The sequence below is a fragment of the Anopheles gambiae genome, chromosome 2 (genome assembly GCF_943734735.2).
Source record: "Anopheles gambiae chromosome 2, idAnoGambNW_F1_1, whole genome shotgun sequence".
NCBI lineage: Eukaryota > Metazoa > Arthropoda > Insecta > Diptera > Culicidae > Anopheles > Anopheles gambiae.
The window spans coordinates 49,687,109-49,714,546 of record NC_064601.1 but is presented as its reverse complement, the minus strand read 5'-3'; the positions used below and the strand labels follow the sequence as shown (position 1 = coordinate 49,714,546).

The window sequence follows — 27,438 nt, the reverse complement described above, 5'->3', positions numbered from 1 at the left end:
TTTATGTTAAATTAATCCAAATGCATTTCTCTATTATTTCATTAAACAACAGCAGCTCTCCGTGATTCATTTAAATAAATATTACAAAAGTTCATGGTATATTTATCTTGGTAACAACCGCTTTTCTTCGAAACGCTTCAAACGTCAAACAGCTCCAGAAACGCTTCATGGCACAATGGTAGCTCATCTATGACGCAGTGGGTGATTCAAAATTAGGCAACGTTCAAATTTTCAGCTAAAATTAAAAAGAAACATCCGTTGGCACAATCGTTGTCAGTCAAGGCCTGTCTGTACCAGTAGTGGACTTGTTTTTCTGTGACTTATTAATTATTTATTGCAGGATAGTTAGTCCTACGTATGGGGGCACGGTCCATGCGGGTCTTGAGCCCATGACGGGCATGTTGTTAAGGCGTGTGAGTTGACAGTATGAGGGACAAAACATTAAAAATAACGTAATATGTGATAAATGAAATAACTTGATACGTTTATTGGCAGTATCTAAATAACAAATATCTAAATAACACAATATCTAGGCTATCTTTTGCTTGGCAGAAGGATTGCCGAAATCGAACATGTGAACATCAGTAACGACAATATAATAAGAGTTAATTCACAGTTTACAAGCATCATATTCCCAAGCAGCGAGCTTGCTGCAAAGCCACTCAATCTTCCAAACACATTTGTCAATCCTATAGTCATCGCTCTGAAATGTGAAATTGCGTCATTCTTTTACACAGCTGCATAACCATGTACACCAAATAGCTGCAAACCGTACCTTACTTTTGTGTTGAAAAGGGCCACCACATTGGCATTCACCAGCACTACACAGTGACCGGCGAATACGATCATCAGACAGAACAGGATCGCTACTGCGTACGGGTTGGTGACGAACTGCAGAGTAACACCGCAAATTCCAGCTACAGTAAAATTGAACATTGTCATAATTTTTACATCAATCTTTCCAAGCACTAGCGATACGGCAATCCCTTGAACGACGCTCATTACGCCCGATATTAAGGTGTAGGAAAATGTTTCACTTTCATCATTACAAAGCTCCATGCCAATTGCTTGAGTTCCATTCTGTTCCAGGATGTTACAGACCTTATTTCCTTCTACCGTTGCATTGGCCGAAAACATGTGATTTATAATGTCCGGAAACCACAGTCCTAGCCCACCATATCTGCAACCGATTGGGGGATATAATCCTTTTCATGTTCATATGGGATATGTGTTCTTACATTGTAAACGCTCCAATGTTGTGTACGCAACAGATGATGAAGTACACCAGGTAGGGCAGCTTCACGATCGGTAGGGTCTGCTGGACCATCGATTTCAGCAGTGCTCCAGAACCGTTTTCACTCTGCTCTCGGGCGATCGCATCTTCCGGATCAAGTCGCAGTGACGTCACCTCATAGCCATCGGTGCTGTCAGTGCCCTTGTTGAGCTTGTAGACCTTCTTCAGTATTTCGAGTGCTTCCTCATTTCGGCCTTGTGAGACAAGAAATTTGGGACTTTCGGGACAGAAGCAAAATGCGATGCCATTCAAGAAGCCGGGCATCGTGTTGATGATAAACAGCAAACGCCATGGCTTAAACTCAAACGAGTCGGAGAAAGTCAACACCCAATCGTACGACAGTATCCACCAACCGATCGCTAAGGACAATATAAGCAAAGAACATAATCGAACCTTGTGACCACCAGTATCACACTTCTCTTTTATCTTACATGATACGTAAACGATTCCGACACCTCCCCAAACGGAAGCGAACGACAGCATCTGACTCCGTCTGCTCGGGGTTGTGAACTCGCCCAGATAAGCGTACACCGTGGAGGCAGGCGCAGCAACACAGACACCCGTAAGTAAACGAAGGAAAAATAGCGACACGAACCCAGTCGCCAGACAGGACATTGCACCGAAGAACGAAGTCCCGAACAGTGCGTACTTCAAGATCCGTTGGCGTCCTCTCGTATCAGCCAGATAGCCCCAGAAGTAGGACGAAACCATTATTCCTTTTGAAAGGAAATAGAACTCTATGTAGCCACGTGCTGGTGACGAATCTTCTATGTGCTTCACACTCACCCAACAGCATGGAACCGCCAAGGATACCCTTCTCCCAAGGACTTAAGCTTAAATCGCACTGTGCTACGGGTAGAATGATGCTGATACCGACTGCCTCATTCACTACCGTCATCATGCTGACACCGGAAAGTACCGACAGGATGATCTGCACCTTTCCAAAGCCCGTCAACTGGAGTGCCTCGTCCAAGGTATGGTCATTTTGGGCTTTACGTACTGTTGCTTCCGAAATGGGTAAATCTGAATGTGGAGTTGGTAATCCATTTTCCATAATTGCCTTTGTGAGAGTATACTTTTCAGTTCACTTTATACAGGCTACAAATAGGTGTACGGGCTTAGATGATTGTTCTTTGTTTGCTTATCAACGAGGTGTACACAATATTCAAAACACTATTATGATGCTATACATGATTCAACAATCAGTAGATAATAGTGGACGGGTTTGTCTGCAATTACGCAGAGCCAATCTTTTAACATCATCAAGCTAAAAACGTCTAAACTACACTAAAACGAATTCTATCCCAATATCCAATAGTTAGCCATATGTTCAACGATCTTGTTCGGGCTTATCGGTGTTTATAATCAATTTGAAACAGTGTAGATGCGAGAACCTAACTTATTTGATAAAAACACGCACATTTCTTTGTGCTATTGAGTGATATAACTTTGAGCCGGCGCCAGTTCACGCGGGTTCGTTCAACGATGAAAATGGTTGGATTGGGGTAGAGTAGTTAAAATATTCAAAATATAAAGCAGGTTACAAAAAAGGAAAATATTGTTATATGTAAAAATCACATCATATCATACTTGATAATTTCGAAGTGTGTCGGTTAAAGTAATTGATTAACGGGAGTTATTACCATCATAACTGTGTGATGATGATTAGAGTGGATTACTTGTTAATAAATATCATTTACTTGTTTAATGCGTGTATTACTGTTTTCACAGCTCGTAAAGTAAAGCATATAAAAGTCATTGCATTTTGTTTTAAAATATGAATGCTTTAACATGTAGAATGGCGTAATTACAAACGTCATCTTTGTAGTGTAAGTCTGGGGGTGCAATGTATGTGATATTGATCTAATTATTTCCCAAATATAAGGCAAATATAACAAAATAAACTACAGTTTTGAGATAAACCAATTCGTAAATCCATCAAACATGATTTTAATACACATGATTTATTTATTTACTTATTTATTTCATTATTTATGAGTAAGTCGGCTTTTAATCGTATCGGCAGTACTTCTTAGGCTATGTGTAATGAATAATGAATAATTATGATGTTTTACTTTGATACTAGTTTTGTTTGTTGCCGTAAAACGAGAACACTTTCTTGGATAGCACTTCTTCTTCTATTTGGTGTAACGTCCAACGCGGACATGCCGGCCTATACAGGCTGTCGAGACTTAATTCATTACCACGTAGCCGGATAATCAATCCTTGCTACGGGGGGACGGTCCATTCTGGGCTTTAACCCATGACGGGCATGTTATTGAGTCGTTCGAGTTGACGACTGTACCACGGGACCGCCCTTGGTTAGTACATCGTTGTCAAAAAATCAGTTCGAGTTAAGTACGCACCAGGATACATTCAACCCGGATGAAGACGAAATTATTACCAAGGATACATTGCATATGTGTGCAATAAAGCGTAACGAGATTAAAAAGAAACACATGTTCAATAAGGCAACAAAAATAATCAAAGCTAAAACGTCATCTATTCAATAAATCCTTGGCACTGTAAACTATATCGAAATGGTTCAATGTCAATCGTAGTTTAAGTGGTAGATATTAATGACTAAAACATGGAGATCAGTTGATAAACTATTAGATAACCAGGTTGTCGAATGCAACCTTCATCACGCGACGTTAGAGATGGAAAGTATTTGTTCCAAACTCAACCTGCTTGCAAAGATAAAATTCAACACCTCATTATCTCATATCAATTGGCTTCACGTTGGAAATCATAAAAAAAAAATTCAGCTTTCAAGTGGGCGAAGCAACATCACGCTTTAAGGTGAACTTTGGAATGTGTGGAAGATTTATTTACATAATGATAATGTGATTAAGTACATGGCACCTTAAACTAGCAAGTTCGCCTTGGCTAGCATTCTCCCCCTTTCGTCTTTAATGTGTGCGTGCGCGTACGGTGTCACTTTTTTGGCAACAGGAATGTAAGACCCGCACATAGAAACAGCAACCCGGACAGCATGTAAAACGTGACTGGACAGTTTTGTAGGATCAGTAGCCCTATTACAGCACTCGCTACGAAGCAGCTCAATCGCCCAATCATGTTCGTTAGAGCAACGGCCATCGCCCTAGAATAGAATAGATTTTGTATTTTTGGGTTTTAAATACATTGCCGTTAACACATGGCTACCTGTCGTCGAACTTACCTTACGTTCGTGGGAAAGATGGCCACCACGTTTGCGTTCACCAGCAGCACACAGTACCCGGCGAACACTATCTCGAGACAGAACAGGATTGCCACGGCATACGCGTTCGTGATGAACTGTAGCGCAATACCGGACACACCGGCCACGATGCAGTTGAAGACCATCATGACCTTCTGATCGATTCGGCCCAGTACAGCCGAGGTGATGAGCGCGTATATGCACCCAATAATGCCCAGCAGCAGTGTGTAGAGGAATGTTTCGATCTTCACCTCATCGTCGCAGAGCACGACGTCCGAGGTGACGGGTAGGGTTTCGTTACGCTGCAGTATGGCGCAAACTTTTCGTTCGATCTGTGTGGCGTCCTGCGAGAATACTTGGTTCATAATCTCCGGGAACCACAGCCCTAGTCCACCGTATCTGAAATGACGACGATGGTTTTGGTGTTTTTCATTTGCGATCTAGGATGGGTGAAAATGGTTCATGCACTTACATTGCAAACGCTCCAATGTTGTGTACGCAGCAGATGATGAAGTACACCAGGTAGGGCAGCTTCACGATCGGTAGAGTCTGCTGGACCATCGATTTCAGCAGTCCTCCAGAACCGTTTTCACTCTGCTCTCGGGCGATCGCATCCTCCGGATCAAGTCTCAGTGACGTCACTTCATAGCCATCGGTGCTGTCAGTGCCCTTGTTGAGCTTATAGACCTTCTTCAGTATTTCGAGTGCTTCCTCATTTCGGCCTTGTGAGACAAGGAATTTGGGACTTTCGGGACAGAAGCAAAATGCGATGCCATTCAAGAAGCCGGGCATCGTGTTGATGATAAACAGCAAACGCCATGGCTTAAACTCAAACGAGTCGGAGATAGTCAACACCCAATCGTACGAGAGTATCCACCATCCGACCACTGGAGTAGAATAAACAACCGAAATCTCAGCTCCATTACCTTTACGCTTACACATATCAGGCCTTCAAAATTCACTTACATGATACGTAAACGATTCCGACACCTCCCCAAACGGAAGCAAACGACAGCATCTGACTCCGTCTGCTCGGAGTGGTGAACTCGCCCAGATAAGCGTACACCGTAGAGGCAGGCGCAGCAACACAGACACCTGTTAGAAACCGGAGCACCAGCAGCGACGTGAATCCAGTCGCCAGACAGGAGATCGCACCGAAGAACGAGGTCGCAAACAGTGCGTACTTCAAGATCAGCTGTCGGCCCCTCGTATCAGCCAGATAGCCCCAGAAGTAGGACGAACACATTGTACCTACACTTTGCAAAGAGTCACATCAAACACACACACTCTACACCAGCTCTACTACTCTGCCGGGAACTGAAACTCACCTAGAAACACAGCACCTCCAACTATACCCTTCTCGCCAGCGTCCAGATCGAGATCGCACTGAGAGGCGGGGAGAATGATGCTCATGCCCATCGCTTCGTTGATCGATGCCATCATGCCGAGTCCGGCTAGAATCGAGAGGACGATCTGTACACGCCCGAATCCGGCCAGCTCCAGCGCCTCGTCAAAGCTATGCCCGCCCGTCGGTTTCTGTCCCTTTTCCAACGCACCAACCGTTTTCTCCACCGTAAATACCATGCTTACTGCCGATGGGGCCATCTGCTACTTCGGACGTTTTGCGGTTTCTGCTCAATAAGGGTGACCGTCTTGGTGCGGTTCTGGGGCGAAACTAAACGCGTGAGCTATCCGCCCGCTGGCCTGCTGCTGCGTGATGAGAGTGCGATTATTTAAAGTCGTAAGTGTAAATAGCGGGCGCATGCAGTACTTTGGCACTGCCAAGATGAGCTTATCAGTGCGAGCGCGAGCGCAAGCATACACACAACACAGGGTGGTCGCGTACGATTTGCAACCTCAGGCGTACCGGCTCGTGAGCAGATGAATGACGGTACAAAATCACAGCAAACACGGTGACGATCAACGTGCAGCCGCGATAAGAAGGAGCGCTTCGGGGACGCAATATAGCGGATCAGATGTAGGTGAATAGTACAACTTTTACTACAGGAAGTCATGGTGCCGGCTATTTCAGAAAGTGTGGCGTCACTGTGTGAGATAGATCAGGAATTGCACAACAAATGTTCTTTTGCACAGCGCACAACCACAGCTGGACGCAGTTTGTGTCGCCCTCTAATAGGCGTGTCGTGGACCCTCGCATTTCAATCGCATCGTTGGCAAGCCCTGCCGTCCAAACATCCCTTTCGTTTTCTCCTATTGCACGCGCACCCTTGTCTATGCTACTGCATACACTCCATAACTGCCCTCCCTTTTTTCTATTGCGCTGTAAATGCAATTCTGTCCCCTCTGTCTCTCTTTTCTTGTAGCAAGCCAGCTCAAGAAGCTCACCTTCCAGTGTTTCAGATTTCCCAGACAATTTGCTGCTCGGTGCGAAAAGCGCACAAACTTCGTGCTCGGTGCTCGATTATTGGCCACAATGCGATGGAGCATTGCATTCCGAATGCATCCCACCCAACTGCGAAACAGTTTTGGTGTCGTGTTTGGGGAAATGGTAGAAATCGGTCGCTATTTAGAAGGGACACTCCGGGGCTGAAGGGACTACCCCAAAGAGGCCCAAGAAGCCAAAGACGGTGGTAGAGTTGCATGAGCAAGATGCAGTACAAGCGGGCAACTGTAGCTTCCCTCGTGAACGTGCCCTTTTTTGCGCGGGATGCTGGGCGCAACAGGCACACACCGGCAGCTCACGATCATAACGCCCTCCTGTGTATGTGTCTGTGTTTCAACTGATAGTCGATTAATGTCATGCCATTCCACGTCCTGTAAAACGAGCTCATGTTTGGTGGTGGTGGTCGTTGGTGGTGTCTGCGGCATCGTTAGAAGCGACCAATTTACAAACCATCCTACGAAGTGGGCGGAGAAAAGCGGAATACACCAAACAGACGGGGTTAATCCTTCGAAAGATGCACCACTTTACATCTGGCCGACCGCTTCCGCGCTTATGCTCCTTGGGGAATTGCTTTCCAAAGAATTGGCCGATGATGAACGTACTTCCGGAAGGGCGGAGGGCGATATGTGTGCGATGCATCATAATTGAATTATTGTTCCACAATCTGTGACACTCGGAAGCAATCGTATGCGAGTGCGTTTCCGAGGGCCGCACCCTAATGTGCAACATATTGCGTGCATTGACGTGAAGGGGTCGGAAGGACAGACGCTGCTCTCGAGGGTGCTTAACTAGCGAACACTTGACCATGTGTTGATGACCCAGATCATACTCACCGCGGCCTGTTATGTTACCCTGTGCCCTTTTACAACTCAGCTCGTTATCTATCTTATCGCACCCGACTCGTTTTCTACGACGGAGGCCAAGTGATGTTTCTACACTGGAGCATAAAAGTCCTCCAGGTTTTGAATTTCCCGTAGTAAATGTCATGCACCACGAACAGGTTATGATTTATGATGTCACCATACAGCGTCACTGTGTGATCGGTGTGTAAATAGTGAGCGATGTTTTTCGATGCCTCCAATCCAAAACAATGCTCACAGTCCTTTTATGGCGTTCATTCACAAAAATGGACATAAACTGGGAGCCCCAAACAATACGAACCCGTTAGGTATTGGGAAGGTACCCTCGTTCTGTCTGCTTCACACTTCCACCGTGTCCTTGTTGGCTCTCTTGTGTTGTCCCACTGCTTAAGCCATCCCGCGCCAGTTCAATGTCCTTTCTCCGGTCTTTCTGTGCCACATCCTTGGTGTACCGTTTTATGCTCCGTCCGGGCCAACTCCGTTTTGCTAATATGCTGGCGACGCGGATGGCGACACGTTGCTACGGCCGCGACTTATATGGTAAGGACATCTCGCACGGCACCTGCCGGACCCTTTTTCTTTCTGGCCGTGTGTTGCACCCATGCTGGCAAAAAATGGCAGGGAAACAATGGACACCCAAGACAGCAGTAGGCAGAGGATCCTTCGGGAATTGTGCGAATAACGTGCCGTACGACAGTCTAGAATGAACGGACGGAAGATGTTGGATAAAGAATACAGCAAGAATGAATGCGAACGAATAGGGCCAACTCCGGTAGAGGATGAAATTGGGTCAAATGGGTCGGGGGCAGTGGATTTTGGGCAAACTGAGAGGATCGTGAGAATTCTAACTAGCCGCTGGGGAATTGAAGGGACCGATTTAGTGTCACTGCGAAGGATGAAAGTGGATTTATGTCTCGATTTCAATTTGATCTCTTCCGTAACGAAGCATGCATTTTCTCAAAAATCACCCACATAGTAGAAGAAAACTTTGATATTGACCATCATTAGACGCCGCGGCAATTACATCCCACTACATCCCGCGCCGCTTACAACAGCCCACCGTAGACGAGAGGTGGTTGTAATTTTAATTACACTCTAAAGCGATTTGTTTAGCCGGGGCGCGCTAGTCCGCCCCTAGAGCGAGCGATCGCGTGATAAGCGAAATAGGCTGCACGTGCATAAACGCTCTGTGCGATTAAAAAAGGGGTTTGCCGGAGGATTGCTTCCTCGACCATCCGTCCGCTCGCAGCAATCGAGTAAACGAGGCCGGTTAGCAGTTCATAATCGTGATTATCACTCGTGTTGCATTTAATAACCTCGCGCGGAGGTGCCATGAAGAGAACGGGTCGGTCGGGGAGAAAACAAAATCGTTTGTAGCAGTTCGTCGTCTACGAGCCAAAGCTGTCTAAAGCCGATTCCATTCCATACGATCCGACGCCGGAAACGCTGGCACGTTGGGGCCGTGAATGTGCCGCGGCCAGGAATCGAAAAACGAATGATTGCAGAATGCAACTTTGTCCACAGCCCGCGGGATCCGACCTCATCCGGGCGTCCCAGTGGGTTCCTCGCCGATGACAGAATCGATGTTACTGATGATCTCTCGTCCCCGCGGCGGCTGCGTCACATCACCGCGCGAAGACAGAACAGAAGATCGCTGCAGATACTCGATCACAAACACACAAACACACATAGCATTACATGCATATGGGCGAAACATTAAACACACAAGTAAAGCGAAACGGGGCAAAATGAACGAACTGAGAAGAAAAGCCACAACATAAAAGAATGGCGAAGCTGCGCCGTTGGGGAGGGATGGCCGGGCAGGCTGGGAAGCAAATATTTACTCACAACCAATCAAAGCGAGCTGCAATGCAATCGTTGTGTTGTCCGTTTGTCTCGTCTTCATGGACGAGTCGTTTGTGAATATGTCCCCGGCACGTTCTCGGTTCGCATTTTCTTCTCTTTCCGAGGGCCTTTGAGGGCGGCAGGAAGGGAAAGCTGTTTGCAATAATAAAATAATGAAAACTTCATAAATAGTGGGTAATTTATCTAAATCCTGCAAACTGGCCGGGCAACATTCGCGAGAGTGCCCCGGCTTGAGAACGCCTGAGAACTGCCGTCGAACGCGGATCCTGCTGGCATCCGGTGGAAGAGATATGAAAATTAAATGTAACAAATAAGAAACACGACAGCAAGCAATCGACAACTACATAGGACCGCTCTGTGCCTATTGCCCTATTGCCCGACGCGGTCCCATCCATTCCCAGGATTCTCCTCGTCGAGGCGATTGGTGTGCACGATCGATGCGAATCATTTGCCCACAGTTGGGGTCGGAGCATAGGTTGTTGTTGCGTTGGACAGTTAAGAGTAGCGGTAAGTTAACAAACCAATTTTTAATTCTCAAACGTTCTACACAAATGGTAGGTGTTGTGACGGGGCTGGAGTTGGTATTGGTTAGTGTGCTAGTTCAACACACACACGCAGACGTATCATTTCCCAATGCAACGAATGCATTCAATTTTGCTTGGTGCCAGAATGGATCCTTTCGTGAGGTTCATTAATTTTGTTCCCTTTCGCTCAACCGAAATCATCATGCATAATCATGCTCTGGCATTACCTCACACTCTCCCGCCCTTTCGATGGTGCACACGATGTGCCAATTTCTCATCGTCCGATCATGTGGATCACCCCAAAACCGAAGATACAACTCACTTCTCGTATATTTCGCACAACCCACCAGCGTAAAGGTGGTCGTGCGGTGGCAGCAGCACCACCCGGTGGCGGCCAGTTCATTGCCCTGGTCAAACCGACGCAAACGGCAAAGAAACATTTGGGCAATCGACTCCTGTTCGGGCCACACCGAGGCAACTGGCGAAACTGAAACACACACACTCACACACTTCAAATGGACGGTTGATGGATCTCGTTCGTCAAATGGCCAGGATCAAGCGTCGTCTGCAAGCGGTTGAGCGGCCTGTGTGTATTTATTATCATCCCTTCTCAGGCACTCTGGCAGGTCCGTTGTTGTTGTTGTTGTTGGTGATGCGTTCTGAACAGTTCTGGACGCAAAACAACGGACGGATGAACTGGTGGGCAAGATGGTTTCGTGTTTGCTCATCCTCGTGCTTTAGCCTCAACCTTGCCAAAAAGGCCAAACGCACCTCAGCCACCAACACCGCCGAATGGCAGCACATCGGACCACCTTTTGCTTTTGCGTGTGCCCTTCGCCCAACGGGCGCTGCCGTTGAACTTGGAAGCGAAGAAGACGCATATTTAATCAAATATTCATTTATTCATTTCACGAAATGATGCACTTTTCCCTCCGAACGGGAACTGCACTCACTTGTTCGGGATGCATTTCTACATTTGTGTGTGTGTGCGTATTTGTTGAGACCACGAGAGAAGGGGGTAGGGGGAGGGCTTTTTAAACATATTCTAGCTTTTTACTCATGTATGTGTGCTCGCACTCAATACGTTATTATCACTACCAGCTTGTGTGCTTGTCATTTCGGAAAGAGGTTTGCTGGGAGGGAACGGACCTCTACCACGTTACCGTTTTCCGCCCCATGCACCCCCCCCCCCCCCCCCCCCATTGCAAGTGGATGCAACTGCACAGGTTCAACTGGCCGCGCGATGTCGATCGGAACGGCAAAATGGTGACGTACATGTGACAGGATCGAGGCCGATTGACGGTTTTTGGAACTGCAAACTCATCCGGTGTGGAAGTTGTGCGCAAGTGCTCGCACTGTCTCTACACTCGATCGGTGGCGAGATGTTATCGATCGAAAAGCACGCGAGGGGGGGGGGGGGTGGCATGATGCGCGGGAATAACGCTACCTTTCCCAGGGAAAAGGTGAAGGAAAACCCGTACCCATACCGTGGTTGGTTTCTAAGCCGGTTTTGTATGTGATTAACCTTTGCGGATGCGTTTTTTAACGTTGATATCATTTTAAACTGTTTCGATTACTGCTCGCTGATTGGATTTACGTGCACGATTTTTCTGCCCATTCACTTTTCCGTTCATGCATATCTCATCCTATCAGAGCGAGGGTGTTACATTTTTGAAAGGTTACTTTATTTATAAACTACAGATTAAGAGTAACAGAAAACAGTATTTTGTTTCGTCTTAATTACAGTCAAATTATTTTTTATACCACACCAATCAAGTAAATCCTATTTTAACAATTGACACAGATAGAGTTGTAATTATAATAGAATTGACTTAAGTATGGGTTTTGAACAGTTTAAATAAAAAGAACATGACAAATATATTGAAATTGTGCAATCGCGATAACAAGATTTTATCTTCATGTGGTATGAATACTATTGATGCTACTTTACTCTCAGACATTTTTGAACAATATGATAAACAGTTTTTTTTTGGGGATTTGATGATAAGTTGCTTACTGTTTACTGTAAATACTGCAGATTACCTCATTAGTTCCCACATTGTTCTCCAGAAAAAAATTCTTTAGTCAGCTATTTGCATATAAAAATTACAATTTTCCAAATTAAATCACAATATCCTGTTGATAAGTGGGCTCAGCTTTTTTGTAAATACTGTATTTGATACGATTCTACCACGAACCTGCGTGTAGGTTGTTTACACCAGGAAGAATAATAAGTAGAAAAAACAAACCTTCAAGTCAATGTTACTAATCTTTTGCACAACGATTCATTGTAGCTGATGTTGAAACCGAACGCAACAAAGATGAAATTCATACGTCTGCTGACTTCCTAGAACTTGTTTCTTCTTAATGTTTTTAAAATCTACTTTGTTTTGTCTTGTTCTTTTGATTTTACAGATCGTTTTAAGACTTTAAGCTCGCAGAACTAAATCTTACTTTTGCTTCGTATTAGTTTATCTGCTCTCATCGTTCACAACAATTTCCTACAAATTCAATTACTAAATTAACAAGTAGCTTTCCAAACGTTCTTTACCTTCTTCAGTTAATTACTTCCTACTCGTCATTAACTAGCGAAGGGCCACATCAAGCGCAAACGGTGCCAAAGTGACAGCATTTTAGTTCATACCTTCGCTCAAATTAATTGGCACCGGTCGTGCACTATTTGCCGAATCATTCTGACACATTTGCAGCACCGCCACCACCACCAGCTCAATGCGTCTGTTTCGGCTGCCTCAATAGTTGCCAACTCATGGCGCCCAGGCACCCGGGCACACTGTGCATCGATCGACAGTCCGATCGACAGATCGACCCTTTTGCTAGAGCCATCGGGAGCAATCAAAGGACAGGTAGCCGTAGTGCAGTGTTAGTAGACCTGCGCCGGGCAGCAGAATTTACATGTTAACTATCGACTTTAGATGATAATCGATTAAGCTCGTGCGCAGGACGTGGCGTGGTGCAGGCGCAACTGTGGTCAGCAAATTGCTTACTCCGTCCATACGCTCGCGCCCTGCCACGGGCAGCCGATGCTGCAGTGGTGCAAGAGTGCATCGAAAACCCGAGCTTGCCATCATTGGCCCCGGAGGGCCGAATTTGTGCGAGTGGCAATTTGTTTGCGCACTCGCACGAACTCTCACATCCGTCCCTTCCCAGCCACGCACGGTTGGGGCAGCTCGAGCTGGACCAAACCCGCAGCGTCCCTTTTATGCTGTCGTTCGGGACAGCATAAGCAAAAGTGACGCGGTGCGCAGGGAACAGGTCGAATCTGCGGAAGCCGTGTACGTCGTAGGCTCGAGTTGCGTTGCCTGCGGTCACACAAAACCACAATCATTCGGTGTTAAACGAGAGCGCACCTTCGCGTTTGCCAGCCCGTCCGGGGCCTCCCATCAGCACACCTCTCTGCCACTCCGCGCACTCATCGAAACGAAACGAAAAAGCTCCCGGGATGCCCAAGCACGGCAATCGGTCAATAAAAGGTAAAATGTCTTATTAAATGATTCACGCTTTTTTCTGCTCCTTCTTACCTTGCCTGGTCAAACACACCCGCCCGTTCGCTTTCGCTCCCTCTCACCCTCGCACCTCCCGTCCTGTCCAGTACACTTTGTTTCTTGCTCAGGGCATTCCGTGAGCCGCGACCACCTGCGTCCAGATGCGAGGTTGGCTGCGCGGAAGACGCTAAATTGACACCCTCGTTTAGGTGTGCGAAACGATCCCGGCCCACGATCGAGCTCGAGCTGGCGACGGTTTTTGCCCCGTGGGCATCGGGCGCACGGAAGGCTGCCACGGTAGTGCGCGCGGGCTCAATTATTGATGCACCCTCCATCCGGTGTGCCTGGCCGCGCGTCCGTTGGTGTTGCTATCGTTGCGTTTTAACTTTTTTCCTCCCTTTCTTCTTTCCACACAGTTTGCGCGCGCATGTGTGTGTGTGTAAATGTGTGTCGCATAGGTTGTCCATTTTTGACAGCAATTTGTTCACCGCCGAGTCTCACTTAATAAAGGATGGGGCGCTTGGGAAAGCCGCCAGGGGCACCCATTCGACCAAGGCCTCATCGGGTATCGGGTGGCATTTTTTCCATGCCGTGGTGTAGTGATTTCGCATCTTGTCCCGGCAGGCACAGAGCCTGGAGGAAGTAATGTGCGGTGGAGCAGTTAAATTGATAATTTGTGGGTAATTCAATTAAAATGCAATCTCGTCCTCAGGTGACGTTCAATTAAGAGCGAACCGGTGCGAAGGACCGATGCTTTACCCGCTAATCAACCGGCAAAGCGTAAGCGAAACAGAGAAAGACACGCCAATGTGTTCATTAGAAAGGCAATCATGGGGCGGCATAATGGGTGTCGCACCTTTTGCAGAGATGCCGGTCTCTTGGGGTGGCTGGTTTTTTGCTCTCCTTTTGTTTACTGATGATGTTATCACTTGCCGGTCCGATAGCCTGGGAATGGCGGGGGTCATCTGCATACACAAACACACATGTACACACAGAGACTCACAGACGATCGGTACGTAGGTAGCTAATGGTCGGGCCTGATTGCAGCCCGTCGGGACATTAACACGTCGTGTAGTTAAGCGAACGGTGATCATTATGCGTTTTAATGTGTTCTGATTCGAATCGATTCAAACATGATAGGATGATTTTGGACGCTCAGGGGAAAGGTTTGCAATTATGTTCGATGCATGTTTTGTATTTTGAAGTTCAATGTAGTTTCCATGAATTGTACTGCCTTTAGAAGAATTTTAATGCAATTTATTATAGGCAACAAATTAAACACCTATCATACGATTATGTTCATACGATGTTCATGTGTTGGTTTTTGCTCGAGATGTTATATGCTAGAGCAGCGAGTACCATCCTACCAAGGCGAGAATTTTCTATCTAAATTTTACAGAATGTCGGGTCATAGGTAGATTATACGTATCTTAAAAGTAAGATTCGAAAAACAATAAATCATCCAATAATCAACTGAAGCTGAACATTCATCATTTCCAGAATAAGCTTTTGGGTACTAAATGACTTTTCTGCTAATGTTGCGAAATCACCTTACGACAATACACGTGTTCCCCAATATACGCTATTAACGCGGACTGGAGGTAATAACGTATCTCGAATATTTGCGTAAGTCAAATTTCGAGGATTTCAGTCAAATTATAGCTAATTTCCTTGTAATTTTGCTTTAAATGGTAGGTTTTAGCTACTAAATTAGTTATTTGATCTGATTTCAGCTGAAGATTAAAATGTTATACCTTTTGAAATAGTTTTTAAAATTCGACCAAAAGGGAATTTATTTTGCATTTGACTTTCAATGTGTCCAATTAGTACAATTTGCTCAAAGAACTATTTTAGAATTATAAAATTAAAAAAAAAGCGTTTAGCGAAATCGCGTATATCCAGTATATCGGGGAATATCTGTAAATGATGCATCCAAAATGGCATAAGGTGCTCGTTTTTTTATTCAGGAGGGACGGCTTTGCCGTATTGCTCGTTAGAAGAATCAAAATATTCCAATTCTGTAATGCCCAAAATTTAATTTTGCATTAATATCTGTAGGACACGCTCCACCCAAACCGCTGTCGCGTTTTACAGATAACACAGTAAAGTAAACACACAATAAAGGTCTTTATATCAAAGGCACGAGTGTAATGAAGTGGATTTTGGATTGGTAGCAACATAAAATCATTTTTAACCCATTATATTTAATCGAAAATTTGAATGCTAAAAAGCCTCAATTTTTCTCAAGCCCTTCTTACAGAGTTTTCCAAGCAAGTTTCGAATGTAAACATTGTTATTCACCGCATCCAAAAAGTTTTTCAAACAGCTGTCAAATGGTTTATCTGTTTCAAGATGAAATTTCAGTTTCAACACATGATTTTCAACAAATAACAAAGAACTGTCAAACTCAATCCAGCTAGAGACGTGTTGAAAATCATGTTTTCAACATGAAAAAATAAAAATTATGATATTGGATACATCTTGCACGCGGTGAAAAACAAAGTTTACATTCCAAATTGACTTGGAAAACCCTGTAAGTTTGGGAATTAGAGGGTTAAATTTCAAGGGCCGTGATTAAACATGATAAATGTAAATAAAAACAAAAGAAGTTTTGAAATCTTGAAGAAATTGTAAAACAGAATAAACAAAAGTATACATACAACAGTAATAAACTGTGTTGTCCAGAAAAAGCTGAAAAAAGGCTGAACATTACTGTGCTAGAGTCTTCAACAAGTGCTGAGGTCCATATCAGGAAAGTAATAGCTTGGTGGCTGGATCATGTGTAGTAGGACCAATTGCAGGAATAATGTTTTCAAGCATGGAAAGCAGCCGCTTATAGAAATCTATTGGATATCTCCCAAGTCATTAGTAAACGAACCCACACAAACGAAGCATATTAACGAAGTTAAACTATTTTATTTAAAAGGGAATGGTTTTTACTTTCATTTTATGCTTTTTTATCAGTTAAAACATGTGTTCAGATTTTGCAGTATAAATACATTAAACTTACAAATCATTATTGCCTATAGTTGATGGTTTTCTACCATTCAAGCACTATCTAACGAATTTCCGGTATAAATCTATAGCACTAAAACAAAAACAATTTCCTAGTTCATGCACTCACATAGGTCTATATTGTTGTTAGGAAAAAAAAGTAATCCTAAACCCAACGTAATACATTATTAAAAAATAATAAAATAGGAGTGTACTGCTTTTCAACATCGCACAAAAGAACATAACACAGCAATGACAGGACACAATATTCAATAAAACTCGTACGATTCATATCACTCCATTAGGCCGTTATACAAATCCAACAACGATTGCTAAAAAAAAACTGTGTTCACTACAAAGCGAAACACGGCACTATCGCACAGCTTTGTATCAAATTTTCCGCCTTTTCGTTGCTATCCGATCCTTTTCCGGTGCAGGTTAAACGATGGGCAGGGACCGGGACAGTAATCCACCCATTTAAAAACTGTTACATTTTAAAGCTGGAAAATCAACTGATTAAATTACATCCCGCACAAGGGCCACGGACGAACTGCAGAACAATGGCCCATAACTCATCCCTGAGTGTGTTTTTCTTTTATTGCCGAAAGGCGGAAGTCCCGCAGCCCTTCGTTTGATCGTCATTAATCCGTGCCGTGCGTTGCCAGTGCAGGGAAGGGTGCAGGGACACATCCGGATAAGAGAACGCGCAAACAGGGGAGGGGTGTTTGTGCAATCGCAAGTGCAATTGTTATCAAATCCATAAGCACCGAGCAGCGATCGCAGAGCCCTTCACAGCCCACAGGAAGTGGACTCGAAAACCACATACACAAACACACGGTGACCTGGCACCTTCCGGCACCCTAAATTAATCCCCTATTGTTCGACGGGAATGTGCCATCCGGTGTGGCCGGTGCGGCTGTCGCGCGCATGCACTTGTTCATCTTCACACAGCTGAATCCGGTGTAGCGTTAGGAGGGTGGAAGCACTAGCCCACCACGCTCACCACAACCTGCCACAAAAATGGAGTGAAAAGTGAAACTTATTTCCCTTTGCTAAATGTGCAAAAAAAAAAACACAACTAGACTTCAAGCTTGTGCTTTCCTTTTGGGTGCGATTCTATTTCGACGCGTTTGTCTGATCTGTATTGCACGTTCGCTGTATAGCTTCAAGGGGAAGGTATTTAAATAATAATCAAATAGGGAGGAAGAAAAAAAACAGCTCTTCACGTTTGATAAAAACCCATCCGAGAGGGAAACGTGGCGTAAGCTGCTACTCACTTTCATCATTTTGTTGCGCACACCCTTGCGCGCCAGATGCAAACAGACATTCAGCGCGCGCGCGTGTGTGTTAGTTGGGTGAAATATGAAATCTAGATCATTCGCGCATCTCGACTCGAAATCGAACACGACGAAGGGGTGTACGGGGTTTCCCGCCGCTCCCTTCGACTGCGGCAAAAGGTGATGAGATTTGGACAGTGTGTGGCGCGTAAAATCTCATCAGCCGCAAATCAAACCCGCGCGCTCACTGCGGACAGGGTCCGCGCTTTACGCAAACGCCTTTGATTGATGGATTGATTGATCGGATTTTGTTTGGCTCGGTTCGATTTGGGCGCTACCTGGCGCGTACGGCCATTCCGTGTCCTTTCTCCCCGACGGCAAAGCAGCGGCAACCGTGGCCACGTGCGGTTTTGTGGTTTTTGCGGGCAATCGGATCGGCCGAAGAGTGGAGGCGCAAAGGACGGAACGGGGGAATTAGTTTTCGATTAGCTGCGCCTTGTGCGCGAGAAGCCACCGCGTAAGCCGTTCATCTGCTGCTGCTGCTGCTGCTTTACGGGTGGGTGATTTATGTAATATAGGTTAGGAGGATCGATTAAACGGGGCGGGCATACGCGAAGACGAGCGTGCGCGCGCGCGCAACTTTTTATTTCGGGCCGTGAGGGAAGCCGATTAAACGGTAATTTGAGTGCCGGATCCGTTTCGCCCGGGTGCATCGACGGGAAGCGATCGTCCATCTTCCAGCCAGAACGTCTCGTACAGCCCCTCGGCGGTTGGACGGTGGTTTCTGGGCTTAAAGGTTGCTGCCGCTGCTGCTCTGCCGGAGGAAATAAGTGGTCCAGTTTCAATGTGGCTGTACCCACGCCCCCCTCACCCTACCGAGGCACACACAGGAAGGCAAATCGCGCAGACCGTTAAAAGCAGCAAATAAGAAACGCAAAACCAAAAGCCAAAATACGAACCAGCCGGATTTGGCCACAACGAAAGCGGAAAGGAATCGGTTTCTTCCGCTCGCTAAAGCTCCTACTACTAGAAGCCCCAAAAGCACACAGATTTACAGCAAACATGCGCCCCCGGCCCGCGCCCCGAAAATGGGAAAAAGAATGCGTGCAGAAGCGATGGGCCAGATTGAAATGAAAAGAGAAAATACCAACGAATGGATGCTGAGGGTGGGATTAGCGTTTTTGGAGGCTTGAGCGGCAGGGCGGCTGACAGGGTAGGAGAGAAGAGTGGGAATGCAAATCCGGCGATGCCTACGAAAGCTGACCGCGCACTAATTGCTCACCCGAACGCAGGGATGGCTCGGGGGAACTGGGAAAAGGGCAAATGCGAAAGAAGGAAAATGCCCAAAAAGGCCCCGGCACGGAAAAACTGGAGCAAACGGCTGATGCTGCCGACCTGCTGATCTTAATTTTCCCATAAATCTCCGCATCCGATCTTACGCGGCACGGTTAGCGGTTCAGCGTAGGTGCTGCGCCGTTCCAATGCTCCGCGTTCACAGACGGAATCTTAAAGGGACGATATCTTACCCCTTTTTATTGATCGATTGAAGATGATTCAACAGTCTGGATGATTCTCAGCGTTATCATAACAGCTATATCTGAACGATGGACGAAAGTGACGGGAGCGGAGGGACCAATTACATTCCGCGCCCATTGTGTTGGTAGCGATAGAGTTTTATTAGTCCCAAATCGAGGATGCGAAGAGACATAGAAATAGAACGAAACGGATCCTCATGTGTGCAGCAGCAACAAGGAAATGAAATTAAAAGTCACTATCCATGGTTGTCCACAACACAGAGAGAACACAGAGAGAGACAGAGTGGGAGAGAAAGAAAGTCAAAGGGCCATGGTTCAACCCGAAAACCGATTCCTCCCGAGGGGCGTTGCGGATCATTATCCTTTTTCTTCTCGGCGGTTCGTTCTGCGTCACGGAAGCATAATGAAGATGCTTCTTCCCATTCACTATCACCAGGAACGATCAGGCATTCGATCAGGGCGAGAAGAGCGGGCAGGTGGTGAACAATCGATCGAAAGGAAATGGGAATGCACGCCATAGGAGTGAAATCGAGTAGCTTGCATGGGGATTTTTTTTGTATTATTTTGGGCTCTCTGTTGTCTACTGTGGAAGCTTGAAAGTAAAAAAGGCTTTAGAATGGCAGTCACAGCCGGAACGCGGTGTTTAGGGACGCGGTAGAACACCGCCCAGCCCGGAAGATGACGTTGCGAACGAAAGTCTCAAGCCGTTGCCACTTAAAAGGCTCTCGTCGTGTTTTTTTCCTTCACGGGGGAGTTGAGGGAAAATTAAAATTCGAAACGCTTATTATGATTAATTTGAATGATTCGGTTCCTTCGCCGGTGCGTCGTGTGTAGGCTGCTCACATGCCGACGCGGACAGTCATCTAGAAGGAGAAAAACAGCTCACAAGACGAACGTGTTCTTTTCCTGGTGCGCGTGGTTTCTCTGCTGCCAGCAAACTCTATTTCATGCTAGATGAAACATTCCCTAGATGGGGTTGCTCTTGGACGATCTTTAACCAACCTTGTCTGGTACCTTCCGTTTTGGCACACCAATCATGATGCGTTTCATCTTTGCGTGCGTTTTATTTGCCTGCGCCGGATCGATGAGAACGATGGCGGAAGAGTTGCACTCTCGCGCTCATCAGTATTCTGTACGGAGTGCAGAGGTTATGGAGATCATTCGGTGCTAGGCTTTGTCTCCAGGAAGGGCTTTATATGTCACCTTTTGTCGCGGATCATGTTCTAGCAGTACAAATAGAGACGTGAGCTGGTGAAATGCTGTATCTCGTGGCCTTCGTCTTTGGCACGTTTGAGCTCGTTGAACGTTTGAGCTTTGAGCTTGCGTTAGAAGTGCAAGTAAACTAGCAACTGATGGAGTAAGAAGTAATTTCAAGGGACAATGGAAATATTTGATTTCTGAATCCTCATTCTAGTTCTTCTAAAATACTACTTTCTGATTATGTTTGTTTGCATAACTTTACGAAAATTAATCTCTCAAACCTTTTACGTGCAATCTACACCTTTCTGATCGTACCATGTAACCGACCCGGGAGGTAACTTTTACGACCACCCAACACACATCTAACGAAAATTGCCGCACTAGACAAAGTTGCCGCGGCACACCGACGCACACACACACATACACATTCATCCAAGACGGGCAATGTAATTGCATATTGGACCCATTTTCCATAGTGTTAGATTTTCGTTTTCTCATCATTTCATCATTCCCGTCCGCTACATCGGCATTACGTCCGCATAACGATTTAATCTAGATAAAAAAGGATCATTCTACGGTATTACTCACCATCAGCTTCCCTTGCCGGCGGCTGTCGGCGATGGTGGACAACGTATACAACGGCACACAGCCAACGGGCTAATGCAACACGACAAAGAAGGGCCCCAGAGGTTACAGACGGCAAGATCACGAGAAAGCGGCCCGATGGTTTTTGTGTTAAACCACCACCAGCGCCCCCGGGCTGCCCACTGCCTCCCCACCTGCATTGTTGTTTTGCCTTTTGTTTTCTTGCCCTCCGTCCGCGTCGGTTTGGGCGATTAATTTTCTCGTTGTTGCATCAACAAGCGGGCGACGGAAGATGACGATACTGCCGCCACGGTTGTGAAAATCAATTTCCTAGCAAATTCCATCCCTCACTAATTCGCTGCTCGTAAAACTATGAACATTCTGGCAGGGTTTTCTGGCGCGACCCGGCCGTGATGGGAGTAGGGGGAGTTGTTGGTGTTGGTTGTTCGGTGCATCGGTCTACGGTCGCGCACCGCGCAAAACGATGCGCTTACAACGGTGCTGTTGCGCATGCGGTGCACGTTTTCGACACCCGCGCAACACCACGCGCATTTTGCGCTGTCGTTTTTTTCCCTGTTGGGGAAGGTTCGGGGCGCAAGATTTATCTGCTCTATCGCGGGACACGACCGAGAATGAAAATTTGTTCTACTTTGAGGCGAGGCAATGGGCGAGATGAGTAGCTTCGCTAAAATGTTGCTGCAACTGTTCGTGGAATGGTGTGCCGTTTCTTAGGAAAGCTTTAATTTAATTCGAGATTACAAACGTGGGAAGTGTTTAGGTTTTGGGGTGCACTAATGGTGGTGGTAGGAGGGTTAAAGATGTATAAACGGTCGATAACTTGATTAACTAAACATTGGGTAGACCAGCCAGGGCCTGTTTTGTAATACGAACTTGTACTTTTTTGCACGTAGAAAATTACATTAGATTACATTTTGAGTGCGGGGGTTTACATTGGATTACCAAATGATGGGGTTTAGAATCCGTAACGTATTTTTGAGGGGGGGGGGGTATATTTCAATATAACAGTTTGTTAAGCCCAGAGGAAAATTGAACGTGAAATTTTAGGTTCGATTCCCCAACTTTATCTAGAATATAAAACATAACATAGAATATAAACAAAAAATAATTAAATGTATTTCCTTGAGATTCCACACTTTGTTCACGGTGAAAATATAATTGTCAGCGGAGAATCACTAGGAAATGGATTCAATTCCTTATTTAAATATTGTTGGGTTCTACAGTACAGTAGTATTGAATATGTTTTTATTTTGGTGTGTGATAAGCCATATTCTGATAAATAGTTAAAAAATATAGCAAAAAAACCCAAAAATTCACGTTCACTTTCACGCAAGGTCGATATTGACCTTTACATGCAGGGGGGGGGGGGGCGGACATTAGCCACTGAAAAGTTATGAAATTGATGGATGACGCTTAACACAAGTTTTATGGGCGTCGCTAATATACCTATCTCTACGAACACCAGTCAATTTGACGGGTGGATAAAAATAATTGGTTAATATAATGAAAAAAGCAATTTAATTAAATTACGAATCATTTAACATGTTTTGATTGGCATAGAAATTCGTCTGCACAATGCTAATTAATTTTAATAATCGTTATTGTTCCACCAACACGTGGACCGACATATTTTCGATGTCACATTTTGAACAGTGTTGGCGGGAATTTCTAAAAGGACGCGAAATAAGTGAATTAGCAATTTTGTTTCAAGTCAGTTTAGTTTATTTTTTATTTTTCAAGATTTTTTAATGATTTTGGGTGATTTATAGTTTTCTTTCACTCCTTTATTTATTGTTGTAGAAAAAAAAACAACTAAACTAAATTGACTGAATGTAATCAACTCACCAGTAGATTTGACGGGTTCCGTAGAGATAGAAAATCATACATATGCTATAAGTTCATATTATGTACTGCTAAATTTACGAAAAGTAAACATCGAGATTAGCCAAAGGTGTTATTCGTAATTCACTTCAAAGCTTAAATCCCGTCAAATTGACGGGTTTCGTAAACCTGCTGTTAATTTATAATTGTTCAACTGCCTATTAAATATGAAATTTAAAGTATATCTAGACATGAATGTATCCTTTCGCAAGCTGAATTAGTCATGCTGTTCCTTCAGTACATTTCAATCTCGGATCAGCTTTATTTGTTGTATCTAGCACATCCATTGTGTGTTCGGGGCAATACACTTTGTCACACAGCCCGAGAGCCATAAGAAAGAAACACAGAACGGTTTAACAATGTGCTCTTCAAAGAAAACATAACAGTTTCCCATCCCCGTAGAATAATTCACGCACAATAACCATAGATCAGCAATTTAACATAATTGTTCCTCGTACCTTGTACATTCTTTCAAACTCCTACGTGCAGCTCCAATCGCAGAAGCGTACGATTTTTGTCTAGTTTTCTCACCCAAGCCAACAAACAAAACAGAAAAAAAAGAACGCAATGTAGGCGGTAACAATGTCCACACACACACAGTTCCACCCCACTCGGCTGTCCAGATCGTCGCGCGCGGCCCGTAAATCATCCATTTTTATCACACACACACACAGTCCGCACATCCCCTCATCATCCCCACCTAGTTCCTGGTTGACCAGCGGACAAGCGAAGATTCGCTATATTTGATGCCGAAGCCAATTAGAAAGTTTTTCTGTCATCGAGCACGGCATTGTAACATTGCTTTTAAATTTATCGCTCTCTTCCTCTCGCTCTCTTTCTCGTGCACGCAATGCTGCGTCTTCTATTTTCCGCCGGTTGATATGCATACGAATTGCTCCCAAAGTTGGGAATAACCAGAGACGAGCTGGGGAGTGCTCGAAGATGGGCGCAAAATCCTCAAATAATACAACCGATCTGTCTCATTCTGGATCTGTGGACTCTCATCTGCCGGGCTTGGCCGGTTTACATCTTTTATCGCCCGGGCTTGCTAAATTTCCACCCGCCCAGCCCCGTTCGCTATTGATTATTTTCGTAAGCAGGCGCGAATGAGTTTATTGAGCGAGCCGACCGTGCCGGTCGCATGGGTCGTTGGGATTAAGCAGTCGAGCAACGACACCACAAAATGAGTGCCACTGTTCGGCAGCGCAGCACACTCGTCGCCACCTTCTCGCCGGCCACTAATTGTACACACATATCTTTACTTCACTCTAGACAACGACCCGCCGACCTTAACCCCGGGCTCGCGATGCGCGTCGTTTCGTTTCGAGTGATTGCGGTGTGAAATACCTTCGGAGTTCGCGCGACCCTCAATAGACGCGGATGGGTTTTTATTGATACACCGGTGCCGCGGGTTCTACCACTTTTGTGAACGCGAGGCCATCGCAGCATCGTCGCACATCGGACATCGGACGGCCTCGCAAAGAATCGAAACGCTTTGATTTGTGAGGCTTTGAACAAGCGCCCCCTGTCATGTTGCGGAGGCGAAGCGCAACCATCCATCTCATTTCCCTGTCCGGGCAACAGTTTATCTCACCGCGTGTGCGCGTTAAGAATGCCCGATGAAGCTCGGTGGGTTGCTTGTCGTGCTCGGACTTTCGGATGAAAATTGATTTGAATAGGTCCCCCTGATCGGATGTCTGAGCAGGCTTCTGGATTGGGAGGACATACCCGGTGACGCAGCTCGGAACCTGTCCATCAAAGAACACGGCTCCAAAGCGGAATCGTGGAAAATAAGTGATCAATAAAAGTAATAAAAACCTCGAACAGGAACAACAGTTCGTTTTCGTTGTGCAGCGCTGCACGATCGTGGGACAGCGCGATCCCTTGCAGGGACTTGACTCGGCAACGTTCGGCGGGAAGAAGCGGCAGCCCTCTGGTTGCTATTATTAGTGCCACCGGCGGATTTTTGAGTGACCCGCTAGCAGTGATCCTGTGACTTGTAAAACAGGCTCCACATTCTTACCAAGCGTCTTTCTTTCTTTCACTCTCTCTCTCTCGCTCTGTTTTTGGAGTGTATTATCAAGAGATCCACCAACACCAAAATCCTGAACTGCTCACGAGTAGTTCCGAAAATTGAATGCCAACGAGAAGATTACCCACCCCAAGGTGGCCGTGATTTCGATCGCAAGGTCTCCCGAAAGATCAGATCGATCGGCCGAATCAGACCGAACGTGGCCGGTGGCTGAGTAAACAGGACGTAAATTTAAATCAATTTTACTTGTTACCAGCGATGACACGGCATTATCATAGTCCCACGTTATTCTGCACTGTGGCTAAGCATCGGTCAGCGGCATCCGAGGAGCAGCCTGAATCGTTATGCCAGCAGCCATCGACATTCTCAATGCTGTTTGTTTTCCTCTGTTTTGTTTTCGGGCACTCGCGGAAGCCGCGGAGAGATGACCGTGCAGCAGAATCGTTCCCTATTGGGCCATCACAAACGATGGCCACCTCGACGGCTCGCTCTTCTAGTGGTGGCTCTAGTGCCTCCAAAAACAACAGACCTGTCACGTACCACCGGCCCGAACTGACGTCGCAACGCCCGTTGTCCATCATCGTGTTGTGGGTTCTTGCTCTGCTATTATCATTTTAATATAATAAATAATTAACATTTTAGTTGATCAACCTTCGTCAGACACCCAATCGGGTCGGGGTGTTGTGCTGGAAGAAGGCTATGTGTGAGAGAATTCCCTAGCACCGCAGACACCGGGACGTTGAGGCGATCTCGAAATCCTCTGGACACCATGTATCTGTTCTATATGTTAATGAGCATCCAACTGGCCACACTGGTAGAGCATGTGCTCTCACTCCCGCACATGCACACACTCGTTATAAAAAAAGAAGCTCTCCTCGGTTTATCAACGAGGACTACTTTGGTTATTCATCTTGCGGTCCTGCACCTTCACCCGCGCAGTTGTATCATTCCGTCAATCCAATGTCCGTCGGTGGAAACATCCCGAGCTTCTTCTTAGGGACCGTCATCCGGTGTGAACACACGCGGAAACTCGCCAACAGCCTACTATGGTCAGTTTGATTGCCTGCTGAATGGTTGGCCTGGCAACGGCAACGACGATGAGGACGACGACGACGAATGACTTGGATCGATGATTGGATTGGTTGACTGTAGTTGGAGTTTCGGGAGATGCTCCACATTCGCACGGGCCGTCTTCGCGACCGCATGCTAACGGCTGTTTATTTTGCGCAGGTGGTTCTCGTTCTCGCGCGAGATTCTGTTATTACGTTAATGCTGTTGATGTTGCTGCGACCGAGTCTCAAATTGATTAATTTGCATTTTGTGAGGTTAGGCTCACCGGTTCTACTCGGACAGACAAGCTGGTTGTGCTTTGATTGATTGATCTGACAGCGGGTCCGGAGATCGTGTTTAGTGATATCGACGACTCCGGCATGCTCGGCATTTGGGAATTGAGGAGCAACGGATGAGATTCTGGAAGGTCTTGCCAATGTGTTTCAAGAACGAATACTGCGTGTACACAGACACATGCACGCACGCACGTGCGGATGGGACCAAACATTCCAGCTATAGGACGAGAGTAACCGAACCTATCAGTGCTTCCGTCACGCCGCATACTACGAGGCGTATAAATTTCAATTTTTCCTCACCGAGATAACCACGACAACGACAACGAAAGCAACAACAAAACACGAAACAGAAATCATCCTCAACCGCGTAATTATCCCAATCGAATTTGACTTATTTCACTTCACTGCTCCGTTCCTGGGCCTCCTCGCGACACCTCGCCCTCTCGGAAGATTGCCTGAACCGGCCACGGGAACATGCTGAGGATGTGCATAAATACGTGGTAAGCAAAGCACGCCGATGTACGGTGGTTGGTACGCGAATGTGCACAGTCACGGTACCGAGGGTACCGAGCCAGCGCTCCAAACCGGCCCTGTTCTGACCTGCTCGCGGCCAACGTGCGTTGTTGCGACAGCGTTGCGAATGCCCGAATGTGCCTGTGCGTGGTTGCGGAACCCTCCGAAACGGACGCCGTACACTGGAAGGGAAACACTGGGCAATGGCTGAGAGACCGTCTAATAAGTGGCTTGCGTTCCAGTGCGAGGCACCCAGGAGGTAATATTCTTCCGCACTAAAACTGGTCAACTGCCGGGGTGGAGGTGCCCAACCCGACAAGGAGGCAAGTCACTGCCGCCGATCTATTGTTGATTTCCTTGTCTCGAGCACCCTGGCATGGCCTGCCCTCTAGTTACGCTGCTAACCG

At 46.0% G+C, this 27,438-nt stretch overlaps 2 protein-coding genes across 2 annotated transcripts in view; both read right to left on the bottom strand.

Moving 5' to 3' along the window:
* Positions 1 to 479: 479 nt before the first annotated feature.
* Positions 480 to 2,598, bottom strand: LOC1273982 (synaptic vesicle glycoprotein 2B). The gene is made up of 5 exons (XM_313039.6): positions 2,081 to 2,598; positions 1,726 to 2,010; positions 1,239 to 1,653; positions 776 to 1,180; positions 480 to 703 (listed from the first exon to the last, which is right to left on the bottom strand). The coding sequence occupies exons 1-5, from the start codon at positions 2,346 to 2,348 to the stop codon at positions 535 to 537; spliced, it is 1,542 nt and encodes a 513-aa protein (XP_313039.6). The 5' UTR covers positions 2,349 to 2,598; the 3' UTR covers positions 480 to 534.
* Positions 2,599 to 4,097: 1,499 nt separating this feature from the next.
* Positions 4,098 to 27,438, bottom strand: part of LOC4576963 (synaptic vesicle glycoprotein 2B) — a 40,240-nt gene continuing 16,899 nt past the window's right edge. The window contains exons 2-6 of the mRNA XM_061647608.1: positions 5,822 to 6,203; positions 5,460 to 5,744; positions 4,966 to 5,380; positions 4,476 to 4,892; positions 4,098 to 4,397 (exon numbers count right to left, since the gene is read on the bottom strand). Coding sequence (XP_061503592.1) covers positions 4,232 to 4,397; positions 4,476 to 4,892; positions 4,966 to 5,380; positions 5,460 to 5,744; positions 5,822 to 6,098 — 1,560 coding nt within the window. The 5' untranslated portion in view covers positions 6,099 to 6,203 and the 3' untranslated portion in view covers positions 4,098 to 4,231. The remainder of the gene's footprint in view (positions 4,398 to 4,475; positions 4,893 to 4,965; positions 5,381 to 5,459; positions 5,745 to 5,821; positions 6,204 to 27,438) is intronic.

Bases quoted from the DNA above. Each gene is read 5' to 3' on its own strand.
- LOC1273982 (XM_313039.6), bottom strand. From the start codon at position 2,348: ATGGAAAATGGATTACCAACTCCACATTCAGATTTACCCATTTCGGAA. The intron at 1,181-1,238 runs GTAAGAACACAT...AATCGGTTGCAG, and splicing joins AACATTGGAGCGTTTACAAT to ATATGGTGGGCTAGGACTGT. The intron at 704-775 runs GTACGGTTTGCA...TTCACATTTCAG, and splicing joins CTTTTCAACACAAAAGTAAG to AGCGATGACTATAGGATTGA.